This window comes from Elgaria multicarinata, chromosome 2, assembly GCF_023053635.1.
Source record: "Elgaria multicarinata webbii isolate HBS135686 ecotype San Diego chromosome 2, rElgMul1.1.pri, whole genome shotgun sequence".
NCBI classification, from domain to species: Eukaryota; Metazoa; Chordata; class Lepidosauria; order Squamata; family Anguidae; genus Elgaria; species Elgaria multicarinata.
The window spans coordinates 87,925,366-87,946,668 of record NC_086172.1 but is presented as its reverse complement, the minus strand read 5'-3'; the positions used below and the strand labels follow the sequence as shown (position 1 = coordinate 87,946,668).

At 42.7% G+C, this 21,303-nt stretch overlaps 1 protein-coding gene and 1 non-coding gene across 2 annotated transcripts in view; one reads left to right on the top strand and one right to left on the bottom strand.

Annotated features, from left to right (window-relative positions):
- LOC134393381 (mucin-5B-like) overlaps positions 1-21,303 on the bottom strand; it is a 75,501-nt gene that overhangs the window by 27,103 nt on the left and 27,095 nt on the right. Inside the window, exons 16-27 of the mRNA XM_063118408.1 lie at positions 20,280-20,532; positions 18,502-18,554; positions 17,131-17,231; positions 15,442-15,593; positions 14,592-14,730; positions 12,991-13,101; positions 11,965-12,144; positions 10,028-10,264; positions 8,635-8,791; positions 5,982-6,110; positions 5,573-5,657; positions 5,272-5,309 (exon numbers count right to left, since the gene is read on the bottom strand). Of these exons, the coding sequence (XP_062974478.1) occupies positions 5,272-5,309; positions 5,573-5,657; positions 5,982-6,110; positions 8,635-8,791; positions 10,028-10,264; positions 11,965-12,144; positions 12,991-13,101; positions 14,592-14,730; positions 15,442-15,593; positions 17,131-17,231; positions 18,502-18,554; positions 20,280-20,532 (1,635 nt within the window). The remainder of the gene's footprint in view (positions 1-5,271; positions 5,310-5,572; positions 5,658-5,981; positions 6,111-8,634; positions 8,792-10,027; positions 10,265-11,964; positions 12,145-12,990; positions 13,102-14,591; positions 14,731-15,441; positions 15,594-17,130; positions 17,232-18,501; positions 18,555-20,279; positions 20,533-21,303) is intronic.
- On the top strand, positions 13,337-13,408 carry TRNAV-CAC (transfer RNA valine (anticodon CAC)). Its single transcript has one exon. It is a non-coding gene; the product is annotated as a tRNA-Val (tRNA).

Below are 21,303 nucleotides of genomic sequence, written 5' to 3'. Positions count from 1 at the left end.
GAGCCATTGAAGAGTTAGCAGTTACTGTATGAGGATGGGAACACATCAAAGAGCCAACCTGAGAAGGATTGTAGCTCTTTCCATACAGAACAATGGAAAACCACATTTTTTTAAAAAATATATCCAATAAATAAATAAATATTAAACTAGCAGTACTACCAATCTAAGAACCAAAGTATGTGCTTTTACATTAGGGTTATCTACATAGCTCTAGCTATGGGAGTGGTATATAAATGTAATAAATTAATAAATAAATAAATAAATAAATGATCCGAACGACTTTGAGCAACGGCAACATTTGGATTCAACTCCCTTGAGATTCCTGTCTTAGCACTGAGACAGCAACTACAACTCCTTGTATCCCTTTATAAGAAAGGTTGTTTTAAAAAAAAAAGTGGGAACTGAGGGGAAAAATACTAACTTCCCTGACAAAGTTCCCAGAGAGAGCCATTGAGAAGGCCATGCATTGTTGTTGTCCAAACTCCTAGAGTTTTAAACTGAAGCCAGATCTACACCAAACAGGATATAACAGTTGAAAGCAGTTTGAAAACAGTATATGGAATGTGTCACAGGCCCCAACAGTTGTCAGTGCACTTCAATACCACTATAAAGCAGTGGTGTAGATCTTGCCTAAGTGAACCAGTAGGTCATTCATCTTCCCAGCCTTGCATCAAGCAGCGATACTTTCTGGGCAAGTAGGTTGCCAGGCCTTTGTGGTACATTTGTGGGTATGCTGGCTAGTAAAACAAACAGACTGTTTTGTGAGTATATGGAGGGTACTTTTAGGTCCTTATCAGAGTTCCAATCAAGTTATATTTGAAGGACCACCTTCTCCAATGCTGACTATTTAAGGTTGTCTGGAGAAGCTATGTGTGTGATGCCCTTGAGGTATATGGCCCATGGGGCTACCGCATGTGATACAGCCTTTTGATGATGGCATTCCAGGTACGGAACTCCCTTCTAGTGAAGTTTTGGCTGCTCCCCATGCCTAGTGTCCTTTAGGGACTTCTAAAAGATGTGTTTGTGCAGGCATTTGGGGGTATAGGCAAGCTCTCCATTTTATTCTTGATTGATTGTGTTGATGGCTTTATTACATTTAATTATGTATTTGTGGTTTTAGAATCTTGGTTTTAATGTTGCTTATGTGATGTCTTGTGTCTTGTGTTGGTTGTTGAGCTGTGCTCTTTGTGTGGAAGGGCGGGATATAAATTAAATAAATAATAAGCAAATTTCAGTTCTTATATTCATGACTGCAAACTGATCAGCAATTTATCTCACTCAGTGGCAAAGACCCTAAGCTGCCTTGAGCCAGATCTACAACAAGTAGGATATGACACATTGAAAACAGTTTGAAAACTGTACATGGAGTGTGTCCTGGGCCTCAACAGTTGTCAATAGTATTATAAACCGTTTTAAAGCAGTAAAGTAGATCCTGCCCTGGCCAACCCTTAATATAACCCCCCTCCCTTAGCTGTCAGCATGCAGATGCTAACATTACCATTCATATAATAACAAATGGTAATCACTTTTACTGACACGTAGTGCTCTGTATGTAAACACCACTTTCACTTCTCTACCAAAACACATTTTGGTTTCATAAACTCTGTCTTTCTGGACCTTTATAATCCCATGCATCTCACCTGCTCTTAGAAGTGGATCTGGAACAATGATTGGTTTTCGAGATGCATCCTCCAATCCATGCTCTGTTGATTTGAGTATATTATTCAGGTTAATGCTTCATAGAAATCTATGCATTACTTTTGTATCACCTATTGTGTATGGACAAGCATCCTCTTTATATGAGGACTGTAATGAAGTTGGGACCAACACAAGTAATGAAGCATGGATTAACCCAATGACTGTGCTTTCAACTCTGCATCTTATCCCTGGTGAGTGTCAGGGTGTGTGTGTGTGTAAACATCTTCTTTGCCCTGCAATGGCTGTTTGGTGCTGCTGCGTCAGTTATATGATGCAGCTGCTGACTCGCAGACACCTTAAAAAACCTCGCTTCACTGTCAAACCAGGGGCATTTGGGGGCAGATGGCGACTGCTGATTGGTTGCCCAAAGCCAGGCAAAGGGCAGGGGGTGGGCTGGAGTACCCAGATGGCTGCCAGAAAACCATGCTACCTCCTGCAATGGGGATTACCTGCCTCCACCCCACAGCAGCGAAACCATGGGCTTTAGTGGCAAAGTGGCACTGTGAAGGCCAGATCTTGATCATTAAGTGAAACTCTATTGACTGCATCTAGATTGTGGTTAAGAAAGATGAAGCAAAATAAATGTTTGTTTTGTTCCTCTGGCTTTATAGCTGTAAACCAATACATAGGTGATGCACCACACATGACATATAATTCCAAACCACAATAAATGATTAGTAAACAAGCATCTGGTTAATAAAAAGGAATATATGATGTTTATTAATGCAGCTTGTTTGGTTGTTTAACACAGGTGCTGACTGACCAACTTTTTGAGGCTTGGCCTGTTCATGTTTAGTATCGCAGCACAGTCTTTTTTTGTGACAGAGGCTGGTGTTTTATACTAACATTTTTCATATTTTAAATCTATTGCTTCATACATTTTTCTTTTTATGAACTGAATGCACTATTGCTGGCCATTTGTTGTGGTTATTGGCTTCTTGCTTTGAGGCCCATACTACATTTCTAAATTCCGCTCATCACGTTATTCTTTGGTACTGCAATTCCTACTTTAGCATTTCTTCTGTTCTTTGGGTCCCATACTATTACGTCCCTGGTTATATAACAAAGGATTTTCTAATCTGTAGGCATCTTTCATTACTCTTAGAAGATCCAGATTCAGGAGGCCCTACTTTTATTAGTTTCACTGTTAGGAATGGTGGGAGAAATAGTCATGAAAGGTGAGATCCAACATTGTCCTGGTGGAAGGAAGTTCATGGAATCTGTATTGCCCACCCTGACCTTTCTCTGTGGCCACCAGAGTCCCCTCATAAGTCTCTCCTGAGGGTCAGGGGACACTTCTGAATGGAGTGGGCAGAGGCACTCGCAGGAGGGGGGTTGCTGAGGGGGCTGTGGAACTCCAAAATTAGGCAGAAGCATCATCTGCACGCAGAGTTCTTGCATGCATAAGGTGCCTTTGCCTTATTTTCAGGGACCCCACTGTCCCGCTCAGACTCCCACATCACAGCCCACCCCATCCAGAGGCTTTTCAGGGGGCTCTGAGGGGTGATCGGGGAAGGAGATGAGGAAAACAGCTTCTGCAAACTCCCTTCTGTCAGCGTAAAGTTGAATATCACCCAAAGGTTTTTTAAAGAACTTGATGAAATTACGATTCTGTTATAAAAGGCTAGACAGTGTCTCTTAGAATGCACAAAACCCCAAACATTTTGATATCGATCACTGGCATTTCTTTTGAAACTGAACACATTTGGTAAGGATCAGGATGTCAAGACAATATTTCTGCAACTTTAATAATTATTTTTCTTGTCTGGGATATCTTTGATCAAAATCTTTGACAATTACTGTTTAAATTTTTATTATTGTATAGTGCCATATAAATGAAAGGAGGATTAATGATTGGAAAATAGATAAAACCAACTTTCTACACACTATGCAAGTCTTAGATTAAGTCCAATCAAAATAAATGTTTTGTTTTGCTCTTCTATGATTTTACAGAGTCCAGTTCTACATGTACACAGTACCTCTGATGTGTATATAGAGCTCTGTGGATGCAGGTGCTTCCCCATTCTCTTAAATTCCAGGAAATGCTTTGTATGTGCATGACCATGATTTGTACAGAGAAAGCACAGAAATTGCTTTTGATCCCATCTTTACACCCCAAACTGCAATGATATTGAAATCTCCATCCTTTCTTAAAAACAACGGATACCTTGTTTGCCAGCATGAAGAATGTCTTTCAGGAGAGTACCACAGGGGGTGAATGTACTAATGGAGTTTCCACCAGGGCCACAAAATACTACTGTACACATATCCCCTGCTGTTTTATTGTATACTATTTCATTCAAGGCATACGTCTTCTTGTTGTAGCAACAAAGACATTCTGAGTCAGAGAGAGAGCAAAAAAGAATGAATAGTAGTGAAGGCAACTTGATGGCTAGAGATGTATTCCTGCAAAATGCATCTGCTTTGCCACCATTATGCAGCAGCTTCCAGACATTGGAGTTCAGTGCAATTTTAGAACAAGTTTTGGGAATGTGATTGGGAACTGTCAATTGCAATGGGTGAGGGCAAAGTAAGTGAGATAGTACAGGTAAAGACAGGGTTTTCCTTTCCTTTCTTTCTTTTGAGCCCAATTCCTAGTCAAGTTTGTAGCCACAGAAGAAGCTGTATGGGCCTGGATCCTTCTTGGGCAGAAGTCAGCAACTTCAGGAGGACTGGGAGCCAACTTCGCCCCTGGACACACCCACCCAGCAATCTGCATCCCCCCCCCCTCTGCCCTAGCATTAAAAAAAAGGAAAATAAAAGGAATCTGGAGTGGCTATGGAGTGCCAAAACCATCAACATTAGCTTGAGTGCTCTGGATTCCCTTTTTTAAAATAACAATTTGTGGGGGCAGTGTGGAGCTCATGGAGCCCACCCCTGCTCTTAGGTATTCCAGACTTTCCACCCTAAACACTCAACATTCACTTAAAGCAGTGGTTCTCAACCTTCCTAATGCCGCGACCCTTTAATACAGTTCCTCATGTTGTGGTGACCCCCAATCATAAAATTATTTTCGTTCTTCTCTACACGATCCATTGTCATGGGACGGTTTGCTAATGAAAATAATACATAACAATAGCTTTAATAATACAAAAGATGATACATGACATAGTTCAGTCAATACAGTTTCCTAAGACCATCGGAAATATGTGTTTTCCAATGGTCTTAGGCGACCCCTGTGAAAGGGTCATTCGACCCCCAAAGGGGTCCCGACCCACAGGTTGAGAACCGCTGACTTAAAGATAAGTGCATTTGTAGCATCCATGCCTAAGGCTCAAATTCTGGTTTAGTTTTACGTCCAATTTGAGCCTTTGTTAGACATTATAGAATAGCGTTGGGGCCTTCAGAAAGGCATTGTGTGAGAGTGATGGGGTGAAAAGAAATAACGTTTTCTATGATCAGGAACAGCTAAATATTCAGTCAGGGATTTGTTGCTTAACTCCAAGAAAGCAATTTAATCACAGGTATTTAGCTGCTTCCAAGTTTCCAGATTCTAGTCACCACACATTGCGCAACACCAAACTCTATATTTTAGAAATGCAGTGAATAAAAATCTGCCAATGGGCACCTTACCATTTGATTCATTTAAGCAGAGTTTTTCTTTTGGATCACTGGAGGAAAATTAAAAAAAGAAGAAAAGAAAATGGTTGATTCTTTATAACCTAAACCTTTCAACACATACGTACACACACACAAACACACACACACACACACACACACAGAGAGAGAGAGAGAGAGAGAGAGAGAGAGAGAGAGAGAGAGAGAGAATGATTCACACCACACACACCACACTCTTGAAGTAACCATTTATGTTAGGAGTCTGTGAAAATTTCACTATCACAGCCTCATGAAAGAAACCTTAAACATAACCTACCATGAAGTGCAATCTAGCACTGAGACACATTCTCTTTTTTCTTCGTCATAAAATGGCTTCTCAACATTGCACTCTGGGTAGCAGCCTAACATGGGAGGAAACAGTCAAGGAATAATCTTGTGTTTCAATAATCATTGACTGACTATTCAGTTATATTTATGGAGGTATATTATAAAGTTTTAAAAAATTAAAGTTACAGTTATTCAGAATATATGCTGCTTTTCCACAATATGCATGGTAAATTTTGCATTTATCCTTCGCTGAACACCTACACACACACACACACACACTAATGAGATCTCAAATTACACCCCTTTGCAATTTCAACATCTCAACAGAAAATGCATTATATTTCATGGCCATTATGTTTTGTGAGAAGTGATTAAACAAACTCTTCATTCAGGCTTACCTTCCAAACTGTAGAGCAGTGTGTCACGTTTTCCTGTAGGATTCCTGCAGGTCCTTAAACAAGGCTCTCCGCAGGGCTTATAATGCCATTCTCTTTTGTGGGGTGGGTTGTAACAGTCACAGAAAACAGCTGGATCAGAAGACATGCTGGTCATAAGTGGTGAGGCCCAAGATGAATCCTTCTCCCACAACCTCACTCTCTGGCTGGCCCTTGGCCATGTACCCATCACAGCCTCTCAGCTGCAACTTTCAAGGGGAAACCTATGCAGATTTCCCATAAACTCATTCAAATGTCCTTCTCTTTCCCACAGTCATGCACATTCAATGTATAATTGAGGGAGATGGGGATGGCTTGTGCACCTAAATATACTTGCTCTGTGCCTTAAGATACTTCCCCCCACCCTTTTACAACACATGTTTCTGAGACTGAAAGCAGGATTCACTGAATGATGTCCAGACACATACTTTTGCCTTCCTGTACACCCACAAACCCCCACCTCTCCAGCTGGACGCATGCCTTCCATAATAGGTTTTCCGCTTAGTATGGACAGAGCACTTGAAATATGATGCCTCCTTATAGGGAGGTAACATCCTAACTCGACTCATGAGAATTGTGGGAAATTGAAAATTTATGAAGTAGAGGAGGGCTGGGAGTTTTCCAGGAAAGTCAATACAGACATCATGGAAACATAAATGTGAATGGTGCTTCTTTCGACTTCAAACAGAACGTGCAATACTACCCATACTACAAGACAAAGTGTCTTAGAAGAGAAAAACAATGAACAAAGAAACTTTCAAGGTAAGTCTGGAGCCTGAGACAAAGGTCGAATGATTGCAACAGGTAAAGTGGCCCTCAAGACCTCTGAAGGAAAGGTGATGTCCTTTAGATGAGCCCAATTCATGTATAACCATAATACATTCATGTGTAATCAGAACAGGCATGTTTTTCACATCATGCAAAACTTGGAAAAAAGAGAATTTATGATTAGGGCTGTGCATGGACCCCCCGATCTGCTCCGGATCCCGATCCACAACTTCCGGATTGGGTCCGCTCCGCCCAACGTCAATCCGCCTATGGTCTACTCTGCTCCGCTGAGGAGCTCCGGATCCAAATCGGAGCTCCACTGCAGCAGCGGCGACACCAGGTAAGCCCTCCTTTCCTCCTTACCTGGCTCCGTCGCAGTCTGGAGGCGGCTTCAACTGAGGCCGAGGACTCAAACAGGAAAACCAGGCTGCACAGCCTGGTCTTCCAGTTTGAATCCTCAGCCTCAGTTGAAGCTGCCGCCAGACCGCGACGGAGCCAGGTAAGCCACCCTCCCCCCTGCCCCTTACCTGGCTCTGCTGCCATCGCCGCACAGACTGCAACGGTGGGGGCGGGGCCAGTTAAGGCCCTCTTCCCCCACACCACTTACTTGTGTCCATCGCGTTCCGGCGGCAGCTTCACCTGAGGCTCAAAGCAGAAGGGCAGGCCGCGCTTGCGGCCTGTACTTCCAGTTTGAGCCTTGGCCTCAGGTGAAGCCACCGCCGGAACGCGATGGACGCAGGTAAGCCCCCCTGCCCCCTTACCTGGCTCTGCTGCTGGACTGCGGTGGTGCCAGGTAAGCCCTCCTCCCTTCACACTTACTGTTTTTCAGAGCTCCAGATCGAGGCAAAGGATTCGCTTGGTCTCAATCCACTTCATCTCAATCTGCAGCTCCCCCGACCCGATCCGTCTCCGCCTTTGGCTGAGGCGAATCAGGCTGTCTGCTATTGCATCTACAAATCGAAGCGAAGTGGAGCACAGCCCTATTTATGATACCCCCAAATCAACAAAACTCTGAGGAAGATAAGCTGCTTGCAGCACATCTCCTGCTTCTGAGTAAATAACCTGGATGGCCACCAGGCTCCATTGCTCCAAGATGAGTAACTCACTTGAGTGAATGTGGAAAGTGTGTATGGATTGAGTTGAACTGCATTCTAGCTATATAAAGGTGTTCTAGAAATTGCATTTGGATTTTGACTCTCAGGCTGATTTTAGACAACACAATAACCCACGGTTCAAAACAACCTACACTCAACCATTGAGTGTAGGTTAGTGTTTTGTGTGAGCAGACCCTCAGTCTGTATCTCACCCCATAATTCCAGCTATTTGTAACACATGTCAGATGATATTCCCAGACATACAGCTTTTCTACATGAGGCTGTTAATTGACTATAAATCCACAAATCAGTTTCATCACAAAATTGAGGTACGAGCACTACACAAACATATTTTCCTTTCCTGCTTCTCTAGGTAGCACTGTGATATGGAGGAATAGAGCAAATACATAAGAGGAAATCACACTTCCTTTCGCTTTCACAATTAAATGCTTAATTTTCCCTGCTCTAAAAAAAACTTGCTGAAATGCTGGTTAGACACAGAAGGTTACATCATCATCTAAAGAACCTGTAAACAACTATGAATAGGGAATGATGAGCACATGATAAATGCATCCTGTAGAAAAGCCTTTATGTGGATAAATGGAAATCCTGCTTCACTTTTTTTTAAAAAGCATTTTATCTACTTAATTATGACATTTGATATTACTGTTGATTAGAGTTTTCCCTCACCTCAGATAACGTGCAGCCACATGATTACTGCTGCTGAAGATATAATTCCTTTTGTTTGTACTTACGACAGTTTCCTGGACTTCGCCAGTCAATACAGATGCCGGCTCTGCTACAACTCCTTGAATATGCAGCTACAGCAGTACAGAAGAACTCACAGTCTCTCACATTGTCACAACCACAGAAATCAGACACACAGGATTCATAATAGGGTGTTGGACTGATCTAATAGAACCAAAAACAGGGATAATATTTCAATAAATATTTCAGTGGTAATAAAATATGTGAAATGTTTTAGAACAGCATTTAATGGGGAAAATCCAGATTTTTCTTCAAATTTCATAATTCCCCCCTTCCAGGATTTGTTACCAAAAATCCTAACAAATCAGGGTTTTTTCCTATCATATGATCACCCTTCAATCTTTATATGTTGCTTGCTGTGTTTCAGTCCCTGCTGGTTTTAATGTGCTGCTTTTTGTTCTGCCTCTGGTCTTTCACAAACAGGCTGAACAACAACCTCTTTATTCAGCCCTCCACAGTGTGTAGTGCTCTTTATTGCCCCCCTCTGGTAGCCTGAGAGAATGCAGCCTTGACTATTTCTTTATTACACTTTTGGCGCTCCATTTTATTGCATGCTTGTTACTTGGGCTCTCATGGATATTTTGCGGGTCCCTCTCATGACATGGTCTACTTCCTGTGCACCTTCCACCCCTTGTAGCCTTCTTCACATGACAAAAAACAAACCAGTAAGTCCAACTTATTTTTAAAGACAGAAGTTGCTTCTACCTCCTGCTGTGTGCAGGAGAAGCAACTGGATCAAAACAGCCTACTGAATGGCCCATGTGCACATTGTTTACTTCCTGTTTCGAAAGAGTAAGTAATGAGGGACAAATATGCAGGTGGAGAAGCAATGGTAAGCAAAGGTAATGTTTCCCTGTGTGATGACGCTCTTGAACTCTAAACATTGTGCATCTTCAGACAAGCATTTTATTGCACACTCATGGGCACTCACAGTTTTTCGCGGCTCCTTTTGATGATGTCATCTGCCTCCCACGAATCTCCCACCCTTCTGTTCATTTTCCCATTGCAAAAATAAATAAATAAAAACCCAGAAAATCTGACTTTTTCAGCTGTAGTGAAACGTCCTGCTATTTCCTGCTGTGTGCAGGAGAAGCAGCGGGACAAAAACGCCCACTGAATGAAACTATTGTGGGACAGAAGCGGAGGGGGGGAAGCAATGGTAAGGAAACATGATTCCCACCCACCCCCATCTGATGACACTCATGTTCTGGTGTGGAAAAGACTACCTTAACTATGTGCCTGACGTTACCCTCATCTTAGTAATTAGCAATGCTTGCTTTACAATGTGAAGGCAGGTAGACAGAAAGAGAGGAGGCAGAGTGAGTGAGAGAAAGCAAGAAGGGGCAAAGGGAGTGGGAGCAGGAGCAGGAAAGAGCTTACCTTACTGTGGCAAGCTCCAAAAACGTCACTCTTGATAATACTGCAGCGCTTTTGTCCCAGTACGAGCTTGGAAGGCTGACTTGCACACAAATCTGTCTTCTTTGTGTCTGAACAGCTAGTGGTGACTTTCCAGCTGCCTCCAAAGGCCTGTGCCTGCATCTCCAGAGTCTGCCCTCGAGTGGTATAGTCATTGTTGGCACTGTTGTCAAAATCACCACAAAGACCACAAATTCTGCCCTGGGAAATGAGTACAAGTTATTTTACAAAATTGTCTTTGATGCGGCCGGGGGGCGGGGTGGGGGGGAAGAGACTCCTGAATGTAATAAATTTAATTTGTCTTCATCCATACTGCTAATTTCTGCCCTACCATTTATTGATTTATTTATTACATTTTTATACCGCCCAGTAGCCGAAGCTCTCTGGGTGGTTCACAAAAATTAAAAACCATGAAAAGCATAAAAACAACCAACAAATTTAAAACACACATACGAAATACAATATAAAAAGCACAACCAGAATAAAACCACACAGCAAAAATTAATATATGTTAAAATATGAGATTAAAACAGCAAAGTTTAAATTTAAGTTAAATTAGGTGTTAAAATACTGAGAAAATAAAAAGGTCTTCAGCTGGCGACGGAAAGAAAACAATGTAGGTGCCAAGCGAACCTCTCTGGGGAGCTTGTTCCACAACCGGGGTGCCACAGCAGAGAAGGCCCTCCTCCTAGTAGCCATATCTTTAACAGGGTTTGTATAAACCACTGGTACATTATATCGTCTTGGTTTGAAACACCCTTCCCTTCTGAGCAATTATACTATTTTAAGAGAATGAAAACAAGGGACAGTTACTCTAAACGTATTTGAAAAGAGAATACATTGAGAATTAGAGATAGACAGCTCAGTCTGATTATTATTATTATTATTATTATTATTATTATTATTATTATTATGTATTTATATAGCACCATCAATGTACATGGTGCTGTGCAGCGTAAAACAGTAAATAGCAAGACCCTGCCGCATAGGCTTACATTCTACTAAAATCATAGTAAAGCAATAAGGCCCATATCAGTTAGTATGCCCATTCTGTCCCATTTCTTCATTAACATGTGATTAAAAAAACATATCTACACAAGGGTGGAAACAAGGCTTGACCTTGGAGCCAAGGAACCATCCTCCCTGCCACTTCCACCTGCCAGGACAGGTTTGACTACATCTCTGCACTTGGAAGTGGAGTGCAGAGATAGGAAAAGAGGGCGTTCCCAGGGGCGGGAAGGGGAGGAGTCCAGAGCATCAGCCATATGTAGTTTCCTATGGCTGCCCCATTCTCCTCCTTGGCGTGCTGCTGCTAGATGGACAAAATTGCCCATCTAGCAGAAATTCAGGGGGGCGGAAAGGGGTGGCGAAGATCGCCTCCACACTCCAGCCACCCTGCATTTGATACTCTGCATTGGACTATCTTCATAGGATTGTACCCTAACTCTTATATTTACACGAAACTATAAAATTATAAATACTTCCTAAACCATAAAAAAGGACAAGAAATAAAAAAGGGTACAAGTCCATTTTTTGAAAGCTTAATATATTCAAGGGCTCTGACTGATGTGTGCATTTCGTTTTCATTTTTACCGTTTACAAGAATAGTCTGGGAACTCCATAAGGAACCACTTGCAATCTGGAAAAAGGGCCAAGTCTTCACTGGCTGACAATGGTGGCTTGCTTCACTCATGGCAAAGCCCTTCCCCTGAGATATGACTTCCTTGTAGGGAAAAAAAGGATGTGGACACATGTGTGTGACTAACACACTTTTCTTTCATAGTGCAAAATAGACATGTGCGCATTCTTCATATATGACAATGTACTCTTATTTTTTTCTAAATGGAAGTGATATGAACCCGTGTGGAGATCGTCACCGCGGCAGCCATGTTTGCCCCTACCTGAAAAGAAGGTGCCACTTGCACAATCACTGTTGTCTTCTCATCCCACAGGAAGGTAATGCCATGAAAAGTTTCAATTATAATATAAATTCCCATGAGATAAATGTTATAGTGCTTTTCAATGTCTGGCTTGCTGGTTATCTCCTCAATTTTCCCTCCTAGAAGTCTGATTTCACTATCCTAGAACAAGACATAAATAATGTGGAAGATCAAAGGTGCAGCTGAAATGAAAACTGATTATTATAATACAACTATAACCTTTGAACACAATCTATATGTTCATGCATATATGGTGATGTGTGTACATGTGAGTTTGTAGATGGTGTGGTATGATGGGTGTAGAATGTGGTATGGCTCTGTGCAAGGCTGGTCCTGCCACTAGACAGAATGAAGCATCTGCCTCAGGAGGTGGATACTGGAAGAGGAGCAGCAGCAAGGTGTAGCAGCACAGAGATTTGTGTGGTGCACAAGTCTGCCCTATGTTAGACTGCTGCCCTCAGGAGTGGTTGAGGATGCGGTCCCATCAACAGTATTGAAGTAAAATTGAACTGTCGGTCCAGTCAGCTTCTGCATGTGGGATGGGCACCATTTTGTCCTTCACCTCAAGCAGCAAAATGTTTAGCCTGTGTGTGAATGAGGGGAAGCATAGTCTGTGAGTGATATGCAAGCAAATGGGAGCATGAATGGGGTGAGTGGTCCTCTGGGGGACCCCAGAGCGATAGATGGTGACCCCAGGCAGCATGAATTTAGCACCCAAGCCTGAGGTTCTGCCCCCCACCCCCTGCTTAGAGGTTCGGGTCCCTCAAATCCAGTCAATAATCCAATTCTGGATTTCAATGGGAACTCTACATATAACTTTTTCTTTCTTTTTTTGGCTACAACAGATGAATACAGCTATAGATCTAAAACCTAGGTGAGGTATGTAACAGACGGTGGGAATGGATGCAGGTAAGCTACCACAAACATACCATTACACGACCATACATTTTTGCAGTTTTCCATTTGTTGCGCTGATTCTGGACTTACCTCCACGATGATGCTAATTTTCAAGGAACAAACAGTCAGGGATTTCCCACATGCGGTGTCTTGAATTACAATTCGGAATGTGCCTGGCTGGGGATTATTGGGGCAGAAGTCCTTAGAAAAAGAAACAAAGAGCATGTTGAATTATTATTATTATTATTATTATTATTATTATTATTATTTGCATTTGTGTACCACCCCATAGCCGAAGCTCTCTGGGCGGTTTACTTATGTTACCATCTTCATCTCAGTATCCATCCCACTAGGGTCTGTATTCCTGAGAAGGAAGAATATGACACCCAAGCTGAGGTAAGTTCTGCAAAATCGATGGCTTTGATGAGTGTGAGAAGGGGGCATGGCTCAGTGGTAGAGCATCTGCTTCACACGCAGAAGGTCCCAGGTTCAATCCCTGGTATCTCCAGGTAGGGCTGGAAAAATTATTGTTTGAAAACCAGGAGAGCTGCTGCCAATCAGTGTTGGCAATACTAGGGTGGATAGACCAATTGTCAGTATAAAGCAGCTTCCTATGTTCTTATATTCCTACTGTTTCTCAAATTTGTACCTCCATTTAAACACACTAGATTTTGTGCACCCGCCTAGTTTCTACAAGCCCTACAGTGAAACTTTCTGTCCTAATACACACACACACAATCATATACCATAACAGTTGATGCTCTTGTCCAATTTTTATGGTCAACTACCCTGTTGACCCCCATATATCCTCCACCTACCTTGTCATCTCTAATTAATGTAACTGGCCTGCAGCAGTTAAGAATGAAATCTCACTCCTCACTTTCTTTGTTGATCCTAGGGAAGACAAGCCATCCACAGCAACAACATGCAGCATAGTTGCACGTGCCCTGCTGATGCTCTGTATCTCCTAGGAGGGTCTACACAGAACACTGCCCTATCAAGTAAAGGCAGATTTATACATTGAGCAAAATCATCTGGTAGTCCTTCAAAGTCTGTACTTCAGAATAAAAGTGAGAGGCTATATTTTTGAATGCATACCCATGTTAAAAAAACTGCAAGAAAACAACTCTTTGCATGAAGAAAACTATATATCAAGGAGAAAACTAGTCAAGATGTTTTCTCCCTATTGTGTTCATTTTCTACATGCAGGGAGTTATTTGCATAGGAAGGCATTTAGTTAGGAGATCCTTCATCTGCAGGGTGAAGTGTACAGTCCAAGAAGGAGGCTCCAATGTGATTCTGCTGAATGTGTAACTTGGCTCTAAGGAATACTTGCAAAAGATGTACCAGCCTCATTGTGAGGGTTGGAGCATGGAGGTGCATGGTGCATTAAAAGCATCATTCCCCAAGCAAATACTGATGCCATTTCCTTATGTGATGGACCCATGCTTCTTTTGCAATAGCTCAGACTCCTCCACAGTGGGAAAAGTACAGATTCTGCTCTGCAGTCTTGGTGAAATCCATGGCACACAAGCCTATACATGTCAAGTCAGAGCTAAGTTTCATTGAGTTCAGTAGGACTTACTCCTAGGTACTGTAAGTGGGTATAGTATTACAGCTATAATCACTGAAAACAGAGAGGTGCCATTCAATACAGATTGCACTTGAGAGGGGCAATATTCTTTTGATACCTGGGCTAGGATATAATCACAGTCTCCCATGAAGTCAAATTTCACTCCATCAAAGCTGAAGTAGTGTCCATTCCCATACACAGTGCATGTTCCTTGGCAGGGGTTATTTGTACAGTTCCATTGTCTCTTCTGGCATATGCTAAGAGATTAAATATAAAGGATCACAAATAGTCACTTCAAGGAAAGTTCTGCCTATAGGCAGAATATAAATACTTAAAATAAACACATGGATGAATAAATTATTCAATAAAGCAGTGGTCAAAGAGGGTAATAAGCATTTATCTGGATGGGTCAGTTGAAATCAAAGCTTTACAGAATCCTTCCTTTTACACCTCTGTTGAGGATTCTCTGGAGGTGTACCCAAACTGTTATTCCTAATCCTTTTCCCCATCCACAACTTCTGTTAAATGTATGGTAAAGCCATAGGATTCTTCAGTTCCACCAATCCATGCAGCTCAAGAACACATGTCTGCATCATGGGAATAGGGTTATGTATTATGTACTGACAGCTGTATGTTTGCTTAGGCGTTAATGTGATAAAATCCTTTGACTATCTCTAGAAAAGGACTTGATTTATGGGCTGGGCATCAAACTCACAATGAGGTTAATATAACATCAAATCAAATACCACAGCTGGTTCAGAACATTTATAAAGTCGTCACTAACTGATCTACAAAAAATATAGTTTTGTATGTATGGTCTGAAGTCCAAAGCTACATAAGCCTTTAGAAAGTTTCAAAGATGCTTTGTGGAGGATTTTGTGCTATTCTGAGTCAATGCATCATACGCTTTTAAGACATGTATTTACTATTTTATGTAATGGCTTTAAGAACACTGAAAAATACTATACCATGTATTACAGTTGATGGTGATATTTGTGCCAGAACTATAGAAATTTCCTCCATGGATGCAAGGGCATTGCTCCTCCTCAATACAATTGCCATTACCATCAGACACCAGTCCGCCAGGACACATGCATCCAGAAACACATTCTGTTACATACTGGGAGCATGAAAACAAAACAGATATTGATATAGAAGGAAGCATAAATGAATAAAGGAGAGGAGAGGGAAATAAAGGCAGACTTTTATAAAACTCCACTGTTCAGGATGCTGCTAATTCATAAAATACTGCCAACACCCAATGATTCATCCAGAAAGGAGTGTCTTGGATTCGTGATAATGTATTCCTTCAAGGTGCTTCGAGACTGTAGGCTTCCTAGTCATGCGATGAGCACTACAAAAATAGAAAAGGTCCCTTTATGGAACCAGAAGCAGAACTGAAATGGCTCTTGATTGTGAGATCACCCTGAGCAGAATTTTTTGGGAATGCCAGAGGAGGGTTACAAGAGGAAGGCAATAGCTTGCCTTGATTAGCTATTCACCAGCTTGCACAACAACATGAGATGGATCAAGTCACAGGAACGTAGGGCCTGTGAACTCTGCATTCAAAGAACCAAAACATTGCCAAGGAGGGAAATTATCTGGCAGATAAGTTAATGGTGTGTTTACAAAGCAGGATTCTCAGATTGCAACCCAGAGATTTTAAGAGCTCTATGGCAGACAGGAACATCATGGCCCTCTCCATCTAAGAATAGCCATACCTACTGAGTTTGCCTAAGTGAAAAATGGCACAACTCTAGCTCCCCACATCCGTTCCTTCCCTGAATCTTTTGTCAGTTATCTCCACCCACCCACCCACTCACCTGTGGCACTTCTGGAGTCCTGCCCACTACATCAGGTGTATGTGTGGTGGGAGGAGACCAAGGAAGAAATGGGAGAAACTGTAGTTGTTCTCTCTACCATTTCATTAAAAAAATTAACACCAATGCTTCTATTACAAAGGAGCTGGATCTTCATTGACTAATGCTTATCCCCATTCAAGAAGTATTAAGGTGGAAGCCCACGGTTTGCAATATTGGGGATGTCTTAGGCCGTAGCTAGACCTAAGGTTTATCCCAGGATTGTCCTGGGGTCAAACCTGTTCATCTAAGTCCCACACAGGGCATCCAGCGCTCAGGCAGGGATGATCCTGGGATAAACCTTAGGTCTAGCTATAGCCTTAGTCTGCTCAGCAAAACTAGTGGTAATGGGCAAACAGCTGGCACCAAAGAGCAGTGACATCTAGCAGTACCACAGAGCCAATATCCATGGCTTATTTTTTCTAGAATTATGCCCAACTAAAAAGTAAGCAGATAAAGCATCATGTTGCACATTTATATGCAGGCACCATGTTTGGGTCTCATGAAAATAAAAATACTGATCTATTTTCATTTAGCTGAAACATATTTTAGACCTCACTTCTGGTTAATTCCTCCTGCAACAGCCAGGCAGCAAACATCACACACAGCACACTTGACATGAACAATAACAGGCGTAGTCATGAAGTGGATGACTATATTTGCCCTGTCCTCATCAACGCAACCCAGGTGGTTTGTGAGCAGTGTAAATATGTACACTTCCAATCAGCATTCAAGAGCGTCACTCAAGCATGTCGAATAACTACCATACGTGCATCACGACCACGAGTGTAACCTTACACATTGCATGTCTTGCGTTTCACAACTTTTCTGACATTCTGATCCGGTTGCACTCAGGCCAGCAGAAGTGCAGTCAAAGTAGTACATAGGAGAAGGACAATCTGGAACTGGAAGGAAATTGCCAAAGCAAGAAGGTCAGGTGGCGTAAAACTATGCACAACAACACTAAGCAGTTTCCCAAATCCAGAACATCTAATGTATAATACTGTTCCAATTGCCAAACAGGATGTAGGAAGAATAGCTGCTCTTAGGAAGCTAGCCCTTTCTAAAGTAAAATAAAAAACCTTGTAGATTTCTTAATCGTAGCAAATCACATGGTGCATGCATAGATATAGCCTTTTAATTTGCCTTCCCTTTGGAAGCCTTATTACCTCAGTCCTCTGGTCCTTTTCTGTTAGGGTTAAAACAAACACTACAGAAGATCTGTGAACAAAACTCTCAACGTATTTTTCTTTTCTTCAAAGGGGCGATGTCTCCTCCTGAATTGGATTGAGGAACAGCAAGGGGGGAAGGGATGCTTAACCCTTTCCCCTGTACCATTTTGCCAGTTAAATCTTTTCACCCCCACAATGCTATTCACCTCACTTGATGAAAAATAAATACAGATACCAGAGAGGGATCTGTTATGCATCTTTTCTTCAGTGGGGCTTATTGCACTTTTGGGGGAGTTGTAGATTAAGGAACCAACACAAGAGGAGTATATTTAACATGCCCTCCCCAGTTCCACTGACCCAGTCAGAGTAGCCGTTTTCCCCAAAGGTGCTGTTAGCCCTCCTGTGCCTGTATTTTTCCTCTGTAAGGTAATAACACCTTTGGGGAAGTGATTTAGAATGGGGAGAATGGTTGAACACCTCTTCCCCCTGTGCCACTTCCCTAATTCAATTTATCCTCCACTCAACAGCTGCTTTGAAGAAAAGGGGTAAAATCCCACATCAGGTCTGTTTCAGTCCTCAGTATGGTTTTGAAGTAATCACAATGAGTGTCCAATGAGCAGGTGAGTGGGTAGAGCAAATTTTGGAATTTAGAATGCAGAATGACGTCCTGAATATGTATCAATGCCTGAAAGGTAAGGTGGGAAGTTGTTACTAGGTGGTTGCAGTAGAGAGTAGACAGAAGCTTGGTCTTCAGGAAGTACAGGAGCTACCATAGCATATCCGTGGATGACAGAGAGCAGCACAAGTGCTACTCAAGGCACCTGCCCTGAGTTGGAGATGGAGCTTGTCCAAAACCAGATAGGGGCCAGGATTGGATTTGGTCTCCTAGGCCTGAGATTCCCCAGTTGTTTGAGGAGGAACAAATCCTCAGCTGTGCATAGAGAAACAAGCAATAGTTTAAATTAAATATCTATCTATATATCTATATATCTCTCACCTTTCCTAGTTTCTGTGCTTCTAGTGCAAAGTAGTTGTCCTCGAATGCATTTGCTAGAGATATAAAAAATATGAATGAAGTGTCTCATGCCAATAACATAAATCATCCCTGTAATCCTCCTAATTCCATTCTAGTCCCTGGCAAAGTATATTGTGTAGAACCATAATTGATCCCCAAAGAAAGGGTTTTCCCAGGGATAAGTACTCCCTGGGAAAATCCAGTTCTTCCTGCGGTCTTGGGATCGTCCCAAGACCACAGGACGTGTGGCAGCCCAGCCCAGCTTCTTCCCTCCTCCCTGTGAGTAGCGAGGATCAGTAGAGGGAAGGAACCGGGCTGGGAGGAATCGGGGGGAGCGGGGTCAGGGATTTTTTTTTTTTTAAAAAAAGAACCCTCACTTTTCATTGGAGCGTACGTGCACTCAGATCCTTTAAAAAATATTTTAAAATGGCGGGTGCAACACCCTTCTGGGATGTCACACCCACATGTGAACTAAGAGGAGGATCTCGCGATCAGGATCTCGCGAGATCCTCTCCCCTCTATACCAGGCTGGTGTAGAAATGGCCACTGTTAACAGTGTTTTGCCATTCAAAGCAGAACTGGCTGCACAAAAGCTATTTGGGTTCTTTTTTCAAGTGTTCTTTTCAAATACGAACACACACACACACACACACACAAAAAAAAACCCTTTAGGCTTTTGAGGTGCTGGTGCATGTGTTTGTTTGTACATCTCTAGTCTCTTAGGGCCTTGCTAGATGACTGGGTAGCCCGGTTCAAGCCCTGGGCCAGCCCCTGTGAATCCAGATGACGCACAGGGGATCCCGGGCTCACGCAGGGGTAACCCTCCCTTGGCCCGGGATAACCGGCCCCACCTCTGGCCCGGTATTTCCCATGGTCTCAGGCTGAGCCTGAGACTGCAGGCGTGTAGCCTGTTCTACTGCTTTTCCCAGCTACCGCATTTACTCACGAGTAGCCAGGAAAAGTGGTGGATGGTACGCAGCGCTCCACAGGAGTGCTGCGGCCATCAAGGCAGGGTGGGGACATGGGGGGGTAACAGACCTGGGGGGGGTGGAATGAAGCCAGGGGGGATGGGGAAAACGAAGCCGGGGGGATGGGGATCAGAGATCACGGGTGGGCAGGGGGATCAGAGATCATGGGGGGGGGGGAATCAGGGGCAGGGGGAGCGGGGAACGCTTTTTTTAAAAAAAGCCTACCTTTATCGTTGGTGCGCTCCTGCGCACATGGCCCCTTTAAACTAAAAAAAAATGGCGGATGAGACGGGTCCTTCCTGCAGCCCATCACGTCTTATGTGTAGAAAGGGGCGATGGCCCGCACTACTTTTAGCGCGGGCTGGCCCCTCTTTCCACACGGATTTGCAGGTAGGTCTAGCAAGGCCCTCAATCTCTTAACAAGCTATTTCTATTGAGGATTGAAACCTTTAAAATCCATGCGTTTTGAGTAGGGTGACCATATGAAAAGGAGGACAGGGCTCCTGTATCTTTAACAGTAATGTAGGAAAGGGAATTTCAGCAGGTGTCAATTGAAGTGAGTGAAATTCCCTCTTCATCACAACAGTTAAAGCTACACTAGCTATAATAGAGTGGCCAGATACAAAAGAGGGCAGGGCTTCTGCAGCTTTAACTCTTGTGATGGAGAAGGAATTTCACCCTCTTCAATTGACACCTGCTGAAATTCCCTTTCCTACATTACTGTTAAAGATACAGGAGCCCTGTCCTCCTTTGCATATGGTCACCCTAGTTTTGAGTATTATCTGAATTTACCACATGACCCTGTCCTTTTGGAATGAATTCCCAGGTTGGATCAGCAGGCCATTGTAGTAACACGGACACTCCTCCAGAGAGACACATTCTTCCTCATTCACCAGGTAGGTCCCCTCAGGGCAGCCACAGCCTTCTACAGGTGCAATCTGAACATCACACAGCGTATCAGGCTCGCTCAGTGAACGGCAAGAGCTGTTACAGAACTTCACTTTGTAGCTGTACTCCATAGTTCTAGGGCACTCCGTGGAGACATCTTGGTGAGGGAAGCAAAACAAGGGCTGGAATGAGTTTGGGATGCACAATTGTTCTTGGTCTTAGACGAAATGGACATGGGCATGCTTATTTTCAGTTCCAAAGAAGAATTCCTTTTACGAGGAAACAAGTGAGCCTCCCTGCTGGCAGTCATTCATGCATACATAGTTGGAAGTAATTTCCCCTGATTTCAATCTGACTAAAAGCTGGTTGACACAGTCAATTTGGCCTGAACATGCTGTTCCCAGAGGATGGATTTGCATAAATGTTATTTTGTATAATCTGGGTCCTCTACAGATATAACTTCTTTTGGGGGGCATTTCCATTGATTGCAGTCACTAAAAAATAATAATAATGCCTCCACGATCATGAAAATAACTAATAGGAAATAGTATCTGTGGAGACCTCCATTCACTTGAGATACTGTCCTCTAGGAATTTAAGAGAAATAATCCAAAACGGATTCAAATGAGTTCAGATGTCTATGGATCCAACTTGTGGAATCCATTGTGGAATTTCTGAGTTGTGCAGATTCCACAGACTTGTAGACTGTGGTTTTTTAAAAAACTTTTTGGAGGGATTTGCACAAAATCACACTTGCACAAATGCGCATCCGATTTTTTTTTAGGGACGGACAAGAATGTTGTTCTAGTTGCGGTAATGCACATTAGCACAAGTGGAACAAAATTCTTGTACAGCCCTACAAAAATCTGATTCTGTCTATGAGCGGATCATGGAAGGAAATGTGCCTGGCAATCTGCAAAACACAGACG